This window comes from Priapulus caudatus, unplaced genomic scaffold (genome assembly GCF_000485595.1).
Source record: "Priapulus caudatus unplaced genomic scaffold, Priapulus_caudatus-5.0.1 Scaffold81, whole genome shotgun sequence".
NCBI lineage: Eukaryota > Metazoa > Priapulida > Priapulimorpha > Priapulimorphida > Priapulidae > Priapulus > Priapulus caudatus.
Genome location: NW_014577142.1, coordinates 591219 through 605913, shown reverse-complemented (window position 1 = coordinate 605913; position 14695 = coordinate 591219). Strand labels below are relative to the sequence as shown.

The window sequence follows — 14695 nt, the reverse complement described above, 5'->3', positions numbered from 1 at the left end:
TGCCGGAAATCCACATAACCAGCTATTTATTACGCTCATCGGAGATTTCGCACATGACACAACGTGATTGAATATATCACAGTGCCAATTACATGTTGAGATTTTCTACGCCGTGTGAATGAACTCACAATGAACTCACATCGTGAATGCACTCACAATGAACTCACATGTAATGAATGAACTCACACGTGAAAAACACAAAGTAACTGAGCCATTGTTTGCCTAAAAATGCGCCCCAATTGTTGCATGGTTAGGCAAGCAATGGCTCAGTACTTTGTTCGACTATCTCGACCCATTTTATTTATAACTTTCACTCAGTGAGTTTACTATATATAAATTTTACTATATACAGGAATTTTATATTCGACGCGCATAATCACAAAGCGCTGACCATCCACTCGATGCATTTTCTTTCTATCACACGTACCAGTTAACTTTCTCGATGCATACACTTACGTAGCATGATGTCGCTGGGAGCTGTGATGGGGCCGGCCGCAGTAGCCGATATAGGACAGTGCTACTGGCTTGCTTGCCCAAACTTGTTCTGCTTCACAAGCGTTTCATGTTGCTGCTGACAACAATCGCTAATGCGCTGCCTACATGGGCGCGCATTCTCCGCCGTACCTGTGACTGTAATATACACACACGTGCGACGTCGGCTAGTTAATATAAGTTAGTTAATAAACTCTGATACGCCATATTTTCGCGTAGAGACATTTTTCGCGAATTCAGACTTGTGAAAGACAATTTCGCGAGTGTGAATTGCTGAATTATTCGGTATTATTCGGTATGAATTATTCGCGTGCTGCTTATTTTTCGCGCGTCGGGTACGCATTCGGCAAAATTCTGCCGAAAATTAAAAACCACCGCGAAATATACCAGCGTATACAGTATATGAATCCTCGGAAATGTGCTCAGCAATATTCACACGTTTCATATCTCTGCGCACTGTATTGCTATAACGAGGCTCTCGTGATAGTAGGGGCCGAGAGGGCTCTATGTCCCCGGGGTACTGCGAACGTACCTGGGTACGCCTCGGTTAGACCTGGAACGTTAGGCCTATCCTGGTACTATCTATATGCCGATACCGTAACCTTCGCCTTACTCCACTAACGAGTCGAGGGAGTTCGCCTACGCCTACTCCCTAACTCGAACCGAACCCGTACCCTAATCCTAACCCTAACCTCTAAATTCCTAACCTAACCATATCAAATAGTGACCAGGGTACGTTCCGGTTACCGGACCGTTACCCAGGGTACGTTCGGCGTACCCTGGGCGGACATAGACCCTATGAGCGAGAGTTGAGGCCTACATTCCTATTTTGGACTTGCTAAACTTTATATGATACCATTCAGTAGATTTGCCTTTAATAGTTCACGCTTCAATAGCTCACCCTCTAATAGCTCATCATATAATATTCACAGCTTTTACATACTATCAACATTTAATTATACCTTTATATATCGCGTAGATCACTTAACAGTGGGTACCCTTCATAGGTAACCTATATCATTTCATATTAGTTTCATCCTATATCGCCAACAGATATGTGACACCAAACACTTACCCGCTGGCAGCAAAATAGCAAAGCGTGATTTTCCTAGCAGCCCCATCCACCACGTAGCATGGCGATATGGTTACGATGGTACCGTCCTGCGCATTGCAACGGAAATTCTGTTGTTGCTGGCTGGTAGCGGCTTTACATGCCCACTTGCTAGGTGGTCCGGGAATAACATGCCACTTTGATTGATTGCAGATATGCGCTTATACACAAACCTACCTATATTTTGCGAATTTGCCCATGATACACGGCTTGTTTATGTGCCTGTTATCTCGCCGTGCATAGTCACCTACTTTCACTTCGGTCGAGACTTTAGACGTGTTTACCATGGTGATAGGCTGATAGCACCAGCTTAGAGGATATTCAGCTGAAATACGAACATTAATGCCATGCATTGAAATACAGAGACTGGTGTCGTAACGAATGTGAGCGCTGCGTTTACACATTATTCATTCGCATATAAATATATAGTTAATGTCATAACAATATACACTAATATCATATATATATATATATTATATATATATATAATAAAGGTAATATAAAACGGTACAATAATAAACGAAACAGATAAACATTCGTTATGAAGCTCAAAATCGGCCTCATTGCTTCCCACAAATGTGTAGGCGGATGAGGTCGATCCGCGATCCCGTGGCCACTGAGGGTCATATTGAGGTCGCAGAGGACAACATTCAATTTTTGCCAACGAAGCAAGATACGGGCTTTATTATGGTACATAATATGTTCTCGACACACAAAGGTTGCGGCGGATGCGAATCAAATCTGACTTCGGGGTTATGCAAGGTTGCTAGAGACGTCACTTTTCATTATTACACAATGGGAAATTTCTAGAAGCCTCCTGATCAATATCTTACTGTGCAATATGAACATTCTAAAAACATCGTGTACATTCCATATGCCGCCAATGACACTTTCTGGGAACTTCATGGATTATTCCTCATTCCTTATATCGCTGGCCTATATCTAACATCGCCATTGCTGCTCCCATCGGTCAAGCTTTACTTCGGGCGCTTAAAGGTCGGATCCCACAAAAACCTCTTCATTCTTTGCCCCCGGAAGGAATACACGATATGTTGTGTACCCACTACCAGAAGCTTTTGGCAGCATAGAATCATAGAAATTGTTGCACAAACTGTTTTGCCCACAATTATTGTTTACGCCTTCCATATTTTGTTTCGCTCTTATGAGTCATAATTATATATATATATGATATTATATAACTATATTATTATATATATATATATATATATATCTTTAGAATTAGGTAATATATGTCAGAATTTTCTCCACAAGTTGTTCCTATTTTTTCCCTTGAGAATGCAACGCCGGTACCCAGCTAGTATCAATATTTAATAATATACATAATTATATACATTATATAAATATATATAATTGATATTTAATACACATCGAGTGCAGCGGATCGTTAATAAAAAATGACCCATTACCTGACATATTTGCACAGCTAGCGCCGACTTTCATTCTGAATTACGATATACCATAGATATTGACAAACGCATGTGTCTGTATATATCTATGGATATATACATATATTGATTAGGCTTACATTTAACAGACTGAATCGGTATATAATGTGTGGATTGTTTTTATGAGGTTTCTTGAAGTGATAATGTTGTACAGTATAGTATGTAGTATGTAGTATGTAGTAGTATAGTGTAACAGCGGCCATGAGGCGCGAGGATAGATAGAGCGCCGCAGCAAGTCATGAACGCGTATACACCGCGCGCGCGCCCGCGATCGCGCGGCGGCCGCCGCGCGGCTGGTGATAGCGGCGGTACGCCCGCGCGCAGCGGTCCGTATGCGCGCGGCGGTAATATACACGCGCAGCCGCGCGCCCGCGAGCACGCGGCGGTGAGAAAATACGCGGTGCGCCGCGCGCCTGGCGGCTCGGCGTGATATCATTTATGCGTGATAAGTATACACGGCGCGCGCCCGCGACGGGAGCGGCCTTTACTTCATACGGGCAAAGAAAGGGCGTGTCAACAGAGAGGGGCCGGAGTGGTCCATTCGGGGAAGAATCACGTGTTGGTATCGACGCAGGTAACAGAGAAGCGATTGGTCGAGCTTCGAGAAAGGATGCGATTTGGGAGACATTATTGTATCCGTCCGCCGTGGACGTGATTTGATGTAAATATAGCAATCGCCGAATTTTCGCGGGGGTTATCGCCGGGGAAGGGGAGTCGAACAAAGGCGTCTTAGGCCACAGGCCACTTGGAAGCGTTTTCAATACAATATAAATTGCTAAATTAAATACGAAAATCTATTTACTACCAAATTCTTAATGCTTTCTATGCTCTTCTTTCACCTATTATTGCCGGACATTACTTTTGGCTAAATTTCGTCCAAATCGCTATGTGCAACACACGCCTACCATGTTTTTCTTTTTTTCCCTTTCCTTTCTCTCCTTCCTCTTTCTTTCTCCCTCTCTCTCTTTCTTTTTATTTTTTTCTTCCTTCTCTTTTTTTCTTTTCTTTTTTTCTTTTTTCTTTTTTTTTTTTCTTCTTTTTTCTTTTTTTTCTTCTTTTTCTCTTTTTTCTTTTTTCTTTCTTTCTTCCCCCCTTTTTTTCTTCCTTCTTCTCTCCCTCCTTCTTTCCTTCCTCCTTCTCCTCCCTTTTCTTCCTCTCTTCCCTCATCTCCTCTCCCTCTTCTTCCCTTTCTTTCCCTTTCTCCCTTTCTCCTTCTCCTCTATCTTCCTTCCTTTTTCCTTCTCCTTTTTTTTTTATTTTTTTTTTCCTTCCCCTTCTCTTCTCTTTCTTTTTTTTTTTTTCTTTCTTCTCTTCTCCTCTTTCTTCCTCTCCCTTTCTTACTCCTTTTTTTCTTTTTTCTCCTCCTTTTCTTCTACTTCCTTCTTCTCTCTCAAACACGTATACACGCGCGCACGCGCGCTGATTCGCGCGCCGCGTATAGTGGTCCGCGCGCCGCAGCGGTGTTTGCGGCGCGGCGCGTGATAATATTACGCGCGCGCGGGGGCCCGGCGGGGGAGCGCGCGGCGGTGATAGAGGACGCGCGCGGCGGTTGAATTACGCGCGCGGCGGTGGCATATACCGCGCGCGCGCCCGCGAGCGCGCGGCGGTGAGAAATACCGCGCGCGCGCATCCGCGTGGCGGTGGTTTACACGCGCGCGCGCGAGCGAATTGAGCGTCGGTCCGCCGCGCGGCGGTGATAGCGTGCGGCGCGCCCGGCCGTGATACACACCGGCGCGCGGCGGTGATTCACACGCGCGGTACGAGCGCATAGTATAAAAAGCGAGCGATGTTTAGTGTAGCAATTGTATGCATATACCTTAGTTTAGAAAGTTAGCGGGGAGAGATGTTGACGGTATTTTTTCTTTTTTTTTTTGTTTTTTTGTTTTTTTTTTTTTTTTTTTTTTTTTTTTTTTTTTTTTCTTTTTGTGTTTTTTTTTTTTTTTTTTTTTTTGTTTTTCTTTTCTTTTTTTTTTTTTTTTTTGTGTTTTTTTTTTTTTTTTTTTTTTTTTTTTTTTTTTTTTTTTTTTTTTGTGTTTTTTTTTTTTTTTTTTTTTTTTTTTTTTTCCCTGGTTTTTTTGTTTTTTTTTTTTTTTTTTTTTTTTTGTTTTTTTTTCGTTTTTCGTTTTTCTTTTTTTGTTTTTCTTTTTTCGTTTTTTGTTTTTCGTTTTTCGTTTTTCGTTTTTCGTTTTTTTTTTTTTTTTTTATTTTTTTTTTTTTTTTTTTTTTTTTTTTTGTTTTTTTTTTTTTTTTTTGTTTTTTTGTGGGTTGTTTTGTTTTTTTTTTTTTTTTTTTTTTTTTTTTTTTTTTTTTTTTTTTTTTTTTTTTTTTTTTTTTTTTTTTTTTTTTTTTTTTTTTTTTTTTTTTGTTTTTTTTTTTTTTTTTTTTTTTTTTTTTTTTTTTTCGGGTTTGTTTTTTTTTTTTTTTTCGTTTTTTTTTTTTTTTTTTTTTTTTTTTTTTTTTTTTTTTTTTTTTTTTTTTTTTTTTTTTTTTTTTTTCTTTTTTTTTTTTTTTTTTTTTTTTTTTTTTTTTTTTTCCTTTTTTTTTTTTTTTTTCGGACGAGCTAGCGGGTTGTGAGACAGTAAGCAGGAAAGAAAGAGGCGTGTCAACAGAGAGGGCGAGTGGTCCATTCGAAGAATCACGTGTGGTATGACGCAGGTAAACAGAGAGCGATTGGGCTTCGAGAAAGCGATCGATCTTGGAGACATTGTATCCGTCACGCCGTCACGTGATGCATGTAAAATATAAGCTAATCGGAATTTCGCGGGGATTCGCGGCGAAGTGGGTCGAACAAAGGGTCTAGGCCACAGGCACTTTTGAAGCGTTTTAATAAATATAATGCTAAATAAATTACGAAATTCTATTTGTTTGGGGGATACCAATTTCTTAATGTTTCTATTACTCTCTTTCACCCATTATTTGCGGACAGTTTTTTGTTAAATTCGGGCCCAAATCTGCTATATGCAACACCACGCTACGGCGCATACTTACGCTGCACACTGACACTTAAATATATAGTGTAACCACGCCGTAAGCGGCCGCAGTAACTAATGGATCGAGGGCGATCTGCCATGCGTTAGTTCGCCCAGGTATTGATTCTTGGCTCTCACCTTGTTCGTAGCAAGTCGTTTCGCCTAGCTCCCACACCCTATTCAGCGGCTACTTATCCGCCCTCTACCTTCCACGACCTACTTTTCACCCCGCGAGCGCCTCCAGCCGAACCGCAACTCTAAGGTACGACATTACTTGTATTCCATTTACGCGACACGCGCCGCGAGTGTTACGACGCGGGCAACATCTGTATAGTATCGTATGATTGTGTTTTGATTAAGTGAAATAGGCCGCAACGAGCAGTATTTTAATAATACTGTGTTTTCTCTTATCTTAGTGCGCAACCTGGCGCTACCCTCAAAACGGGGTGCCATACGGCCCTACAACCTGAGAACCTGGTAACGCGGAAGTGAGAGACTTCCTTCCTTAGATTAGTGTAGTGTTAGTGTAGTGATATAGGGTGTAGCTCGTGATATCATGTAACAGGCACGTGTGATCGTATAGTCTGACCAGGTTCGTGTACAAGATACGTGGGGCAAATAGCACTTAAGCCACAACAGTATAGATTAATGCTATAACACGGAATTGCTACGGTAACACTATTCCTTTAATGGAACAGCATTCATAAACACATACAGCTACATAGATGGGCCTAAGAAGCCAACCAGTAAATACGATACAATAACATACAATACATATCTATACACCAGGCACATACAGACAAGCGACTGCGTTGTACAAATGCAGTACATGTTTACGAGCGTGAGTCCTGCCAGTCAGCCAGGCAGCAGGCAGGTCCTCAGTCAGTGATTGGTCCAGCAGCGACGGTAGCGTGGTGATCCCAGCAGGTGAGATCAGGCGGAACCTGTGAGCTGACAGGCGTCGTGGAACCGTGTCTGTCTTTCTGTCGAAACTGTTCGCGTATTTATACAACTTGGAGGAATGCATGGGCTGAGCGTGGTCAGGCTTGTTACGATGGGTGCAAGACGTGTCCTTCTCCAGAATTTTACTGGGCAACTTGAAGGTGAGACTTCCTTCTCCTAGCGTGAGAACGGCGGTCGCGAGTCTTGTAGATATGGTGGAGTGTCGGATGGAGTTATCTCGAAGAGCCTCGTTGAACAGCCTTCTATTCGTTACTAAGTGTTCATCGCGCACGGCTTTGTGCCATACCGCTGCTGCCCGTGCACGCGACGTGTTCGGCTCGCAATGCTGAAGGATATGGCCACAGATTTGACCCTGTGCGGTTGTGCGACACCGGTGTTAGATAGGGTCCCGCTGTGTCCGCACGCCGGCGTTGCGCGGCTTTGTCATAGACTCTTAGCGGTCATCACCTGAGACGGGGTCGTAATTTTTGACTCGCTGTTCTAGTGGACTCCAGTTTCTTGAGATATTCGTGGCTTGCCAACTTTCAACCGTGTTACTTGACTGACATAATTTTGTCAACTAAATAACCATGACGATGATATACTACCTTAAGCGACCGTGTCGCTGGGGTTTTATACTAGGTTTAATTAATCGATATCTACGTCACTAACTGTAGTATAGTATAGTATAGTATAGCTTAGTATTAGTATAGGTATAGGTATAGTATTAGTATATTATAGTATAGATATGATTAGTAAGTTAGTATAGTATAGTATTAGTATAGCTATAGGATAGTATAGTTAGTATAGTATAGTATAGTATAGTTATAGCTATAGTATAGTATAGTTTAACAGTATAGTATAGTTAGTATAGCTATATATAGTATAGTATAGTATAGTATAGTATTAGTATAGATATAAGTATAGTATAGTAAGTATAGTATAGTATAGTATAGTATAGTATAGTATAGTATAGTATAGTATATATAAGTATAGTATAGTATAGTATAGTATAGCTATCAGTATAGTATAGTATAGCTATAGTATAGTATAGGCTTATAGTATTAGTTATAGTAAGTATAGCTATTAGTATTAGTATACTTAGTATAGTATAGTATAATATAGTATTAATTATAGTATTAGTATAGTATAGTATAGTATAGTATAGTATAGTATAGTATAAATATAGTATAGTATAAGTTATAGTATAGTATAGTTAGCTATAGTATAGTATAGTATAGTATAGTATAGTATAGTATAGCATAGCATAGCATAGCATAGCATAGCATAGCATAGCATAGTATCGCTGAAGGGGTCGTTATATAGACCCGAGGTACATATAATTTATGTATACACAAATTGTACCAGACTTGTACTACAGAAGTGTACCCTAACCCTAACCCTAGCCCTAACCCTAACCCTAACCCTAATCCTAACCCTAGCCCTAGCCCTAACCCTAACCCTAACCCTAGCCCTAACCCTAACCCTAACCCTAACCCTAAACATACCGTATATAAAAATATAAACATAATACTAAACAACCTAAAACTACCTCCTAATTATATAAAAATATAAACATAATACTAAACAACCTAAAACTACCTCGGGTACATATCTGTAGTACCTGAGACGACAACGACCCCATCTGCCATAATATAGTACACCTTTTACAAAACACTGACAGTAGACGGTGCCCAAATTACTATTGCCAAAGGTAAAAGGTATATGTGACTTGTCATTTCAATATAATAATATAATATCCTATTATTCATATTTTTTTATATTAACATTTAATCAAGCTACATATAGTGTTTGTTCCGGAATGTACACCGTAAAGGTAGGGGTGGAAAAGCAATATAAATTATGGAAGATATGCTACCAGGAGTACATGATATAGAGACCTCTTTCTATATCATGTCTAACTAATACTATATTATATTGTTTTATAGTAATTCCAATTATACATAAAGTTATAATCGTCTATCTAAGCAAGAAGCCTGATTTTTAACTTCTATATTACGGGAAAACGCCGTAGCTTACAAGTAATCGTCCGAACGTAACCAAAACGGCAAATTCGACAATTCTAATTCAACGAACGGACAATTATGGGAATAATATTTTATCATCGACGACAAATTCTACTGACAGACGGATGGATAAGAACAAATTGCACAACATCTGGATGATTCTTTTTGTTTTCCTGGTGGTATTTTTACAGGAGTGGTTGGCTTAACCTGAATATAACAATTTGTTTTTTTGTGTATAAGAAATTCTCATCGTGCTGTAATATAATATTATGATTGATGAAATGGTTGATTGATTGTTTACTTAGATTATTGTCAAATATCCTTTACAGACGATAGGTATATACAATTAAAACATACAGTTAGCTTAATCACCAAAGATCGAAACTCAAACAGTAGCATATATATAGCACACTAATTATTTACTTTGTGGACCATGAACATGTACATTACACTCAGTATCTATAGTGTTAACTCCACTGTGATTCGTAAACCCATACGCCTAGACTAGTAAGATTAAAACGTGCCTTCTCTCGTTTCAACATTTTACAGTAGCTGATAGCAGTCTACCTTAAACTAATATATCGAGTTACAAGTACTTAATTCTAACGTGTAGAGTTTCAAGCCTCAGTTCAAAAAGAGATTAATGGATCCTTTCCAATAATTCCCAATCTTGTTTAAATATTGACATATTACCAGCCCTAGTTTTGAAAACGAAGGATTTTGAAGCCTGGATTTCGAAAGTGAATGGAAATCATTCGGTCACGTACACTGAACAGAAACTTGAACCGTTTTGAAAACTCATGCTGCTGCTTTTAAATAACAGGCTGAACAGGCTGAACTCTCTAGCATAAGGGTAATCCGATAAGATAACTAGAGCACTCGGAGAGCACAGACCTCCGCCAAGGCAGCTAAATTCTGTCACTGTGAAAAATTGTATTACTTAATTAATTAATTAAATAATTAATTGGTTCCGGATGACGACCAAAATGTAATCAATTCGTAACGTGTTACCCGATTTCTGACGAGGGGACGGCGGCGTATCCTGATAATTTATTAATTAATTAATTAGATTGAGATCCGGAATCACCTACCAAATGAGATCAATCTCTAAGGTTACCCATTGTGTGACTGTATGCCTGAAATGTTATTTAATTAATTATAATTAATTAATTATGGAATCCGTGACGGCGATCGGATCACCAAAATCTGATCAGATTCTAATTAAGTTAGCCCAAAATTTCTGACTATCGTGAAATTTTATGACAATCCGTCATAACTTCTGTTCAGTTAGGCTGCTACACAAAGCCCGACGAACCCACAAACCCACAAACACACAAACGAACAAACACACGCCAGTGAAAACATAACCTCTTGCCAACCCCTTGGCGGAGGTAATAAAGTACAATATACCCATCAAATTATCATGTACTGTACGTACTGTGTCTAGCTTGCCACAGGCCCACAGCGTGCACGCTTTGGTTAGACTGGTTCGCGGCCCCATTGTTTGTGACATGCGTCGATTAGCGAATAATTTAATAATATATGAATAATCGAATAATTGCGCTCAACTGGAGCCGTATTCACAGACATCAACTCCATAGCAACTATGTGGGCCCTACGCTCAAAGTTTATGCTGTAGGAAATAGATTAAGCATGGTCAAAGTATCATTGAATTATACAGCCAGGAACTATAGTAACCCTTTATACACTTTTTTGCAACTTCCCATAATCGCGCCACTCATATTATGTTCTGGGTCTATTACTAAGTATTTGACGACATTTTATAACAATATTTGCACCATTACACGTAACCTTTAAGTTTGAAATATTTTTACAATTTTTTTCTTTTGAGCAAATACGATATTTTCTGTGATGGTCGATGCTAACCTGGAAAAGGAAGACTATTAAGACTAATCTTGCTTTATCTATTGTCACAATAAGGTAATACGCTTAATATAGCGCTATGCACGTGGTAACAAAAATTCACAATCGAGGATATATAATATTATGCGTGTATACATGCGTGCGTGAATATTATTGTATACGTGTGCGTGCACATGCGCGTACGAGGGTACAAGTGTACGTCTCTCAAGTAATGCAACATTTCTGCTGTTCCCTAGCCATGCTAGCTCAGGTGACGATATAACGTTGGACTATATAACACGTATTATAATTATGTTAGATAAGACGTACCACTGTGTTTACGGTGTAATGCAATATTGCGTTAGCGATTGCAACATAGGTAAGTATTATTCAACGAAAAAGGAAACTGTAATTAAAATATGCACTTTTAACTATGTCTTTACTTTAATTGATATAAATAGAGAGATATTTGTAGGCATGCATATTAATAACAACATTATCAATTACCATTGTGCACTCTGCAGGAGACACGGTTTTCATTTCTATATTTTTACAAGCTAGACTCTAATATAACTGAAAGTGTTTTAATGAGAAAAGTGGTTTAAATGTCTCAACAGTTGATATTAAGAGCGCGATTGTCAAACACAACCATTCTTAACCACAATCGAATAAAAAAAAAAACTTTACTGGGATTTCTTTTGTAAGCAGTCAATGATTTATTGTCTACCTTCATAAAGACAAAATAACAAAATAGGCACTCGTAACTAAAATAACGACAAGAGGAGTTCTAGTAAAACAAGTTATTAAAATATATCTTTCCTCTCAAACTATTGTCGCCAATATGCTTTTACTATCGCACATTCGTTTTGCCTGCTCTGTCTATGACATACTACGCAACATTTTACGTGGCCTTGTAGGCCTTTGCCGCTATTGCAGCTTATATAATAGCTATTCAACGAAAAAGCTTTTAAAACACGCCAATCTGAGCACTGTGCGCACTTCCGTCGTAGTCTTGTGTATAATATGACTTGAAGATCGAACAGTGCAATAACCGCGTCTTAAAAAGTCTGTGAACATCCCTGATTATTCAAGCGTGGGTTGAAACCCATCTGGTTGTTGCATCGTGTAGAATCGTTTAAACACGGAATACCTTTCCGGATGTAGGTCCGACTAGGTAGGTAGGTAGGTAGGTAGGTATGTGTGTATAGGTAGGTAGGAGTGTAGGTGTATTGCTCACGGTGCTTAGGTTGGCGATGTTTAGTATTAATGTAGCACATAATGTAACTTTAAATAACTTAACACGCATGATAGACCGTCAATTCGTTATAACGTCCTACATTATACGGTCTGCGACGATATTTCTATACGTAAGTATGGAAACCTATGAAACGTATTATAATGTGCATTTACATCACAACCTGTACAAGTCTCATTTACATTTAAAATAGCTATATATAATGCAAATTCGATAGCTGCGCTTGTTACGTATACCTGCGGTAATTTTACTACCGCATTTCAATAAATATTCGTATAAACAAGACAATATATAGAACATCGCGAATGATCACAGAATCGATATCATGTGTGTGTGTGTGTGCGTGCGTGCGTGTGTGAGAGCGAGCGTGCGAGTGCGCGGGTATGAGTGTGTGCGTGTACGTGTGTGTGAAGACGGTGACAATAGCCGAAGAGCATGCCATTAGAAGTAGACGGTGTTTTCAACCTCTCGCAATCTCCTTGAAGTCATGCTGTCTGCAGATTCATCGACAAGCTCGTCCGTCACGTTCCATGGCGAAGCTATCCCAGACCTTCCGTATACCTTCAAGTGTAGCGTAACGCGAATTAGACAGTTATAATGATATCGAATTCTTTCGGAGATGACTTGTTCTCATATCTTGAAATGCAATTCGAACACACGACATGCTTGCATGACCAGAAAAATCGACATGCTTGCACGACGCACACACACACACACACACACACACACACACACACACACACACACGCGAGCGCGCGCGTATTGCAATCACGACAATGATCATTTCGAGATACATACGTGCGGTCGAGGCAAGAGAATCTCGGTCGAGTGCAAGGAAGACACGCTGCCCAGCTGTTCATTTGTGCCCGCAACAGAAGGGGGATTCAAGATGTTAGCAATGCCCAGCCATCGGTCCATGCTGGACTCCCCTACTGTTTCACTACTAGGTTGAGCGCTGGCTCCTTCTATACAATCACTAACGTTTCTACCATGTGGTCGCAAACCACCCACAGATGCCTGGTCAACGGATCTTTGCGAGTAAATTTCGCCGTGGTCACTTCCGTCGGACGATGGCAAAATCAGCTTTCTGCAAGAGGAATATACCGTCTTGTTTGCAGTTTGCGCTATACTGTGTGTGTGTGCGCGCGCGTGTATGCGCGTGTGTGATTGTATGTGTTGTGTGTGTGTGGGGGGGGAGGTATGCGGGTATATGCATTACTGTGTGTCTGCGTCTGTCTATTCATTTAGTATATATATATAATGTCAAGAGTAGATAATAACATCTAATAATTATCTACTCTTGATAATGTCAATAGTCCATAATAGAAATTATGGACTCTTGATAATATATATTTATTTATTTATTCATGTAAACGCTTCCTTAACGTGAAAAAACTCAGCTGTAACTATGTGAAGCCTGGATACGGGTGACATGTATACGAGCTTCGCTGATTGATCGGGTGTATCCTGTGCATTGTCGGTGATTATAGCGTACCTACAAAGCAGTATTCCATCAATATACCTAACAAAGGTTATTGCATGGGACGGTCATTGTCGCGGGCGTGCGCCATTCATATATCGTCGTACACGTGCGAATATCAATAAACGCACTTTTTTACGTTTCAAGATTTGCATCACTGTATCAGAGCATGCAGCCCTTCCATTACTAATAAATTACTAGATGTATATTGCTGTCATGAGCGCTTCCCCATGGTGGTTGTGTGTTCCCTCTATCTATCTATCAATCTATCTATCTATCTATCTATCTATCTATCTATCTATCTACTATCTATCTATCTATCTATCTATCTATCTATCTATCTATCAGATAGATAGATAGATAGATAGATAATCTATGTATGTATGTATGTATGTATGTATGTATGTATGTACATACATACATACATACATACATACATACATACATACATACATACATACATACATACATACATACATACATACATACATACATACATACATACATACATACATACATACATCATACATACATACATCATACATACATACATACATACATACATACATACATATACATACATACATACATACATACATACATACATACATACATACAGATAGATAGATAGATAGATAGATAGATAGATAGATAGATAGATAGATATATCTATCCATCTATCTATCTTATATATCTATCTATCTCGCTCTCTCTCGTTTATATTATTAATTAATATATTATCCTAATATATTATTAGGATGAAACCCTGTCAACGCGCACTACTACAGCATATTGTACAGCATACCTTAATTCTGCACAGAAATAGCCGACCCCTGTCATGTGTTTCTTGCCTCCTTCTGTCTATGCCCGACACGTCACAGGCTATCGAACTCGTATCTAGATTATTGTAATTTGTTTACTCATCTAGTAAACTGTGTCGCTCTCGCTCCGACACACACACACACACACACACACACACACACACACACACACACACACACACACACACACACACACACACACACACACACACACACACACACACACACACACACACACACACACACACACACACAAATATATATATATA

At 39.3% G+C, this 14695-nt stretch overlaps 1 protein-coding gene across 1 annotated transcript in view; it reads right to left on the bottom strand.

The window, feature by feature from the left end:
* Window positions 1–11590: 11590 nt before the first annotated feature.
* LOC106821652 overlaps window positions 11591–14695 on the bottom strand; it is a 7477-nt gene continuing 4372 nt past the window's right edge. The window contains exons 6-7 of the mRNA XM_014826541.1: window positions 12924–13212; window positions 11591–12686 (exon numbers count right to left, since the gene is read on the bottom strand). Of these exons, the coding sequence (XP_014682027.1) occupies window positions 12567–12686; window positions 12924–13212 (409 nt within the window). The 3' untranslated portion in view covers window positions 11591–12566. The remainder of the gene's footprint in view (window positions 12687–12923; window positions 13213–14695) is intronic.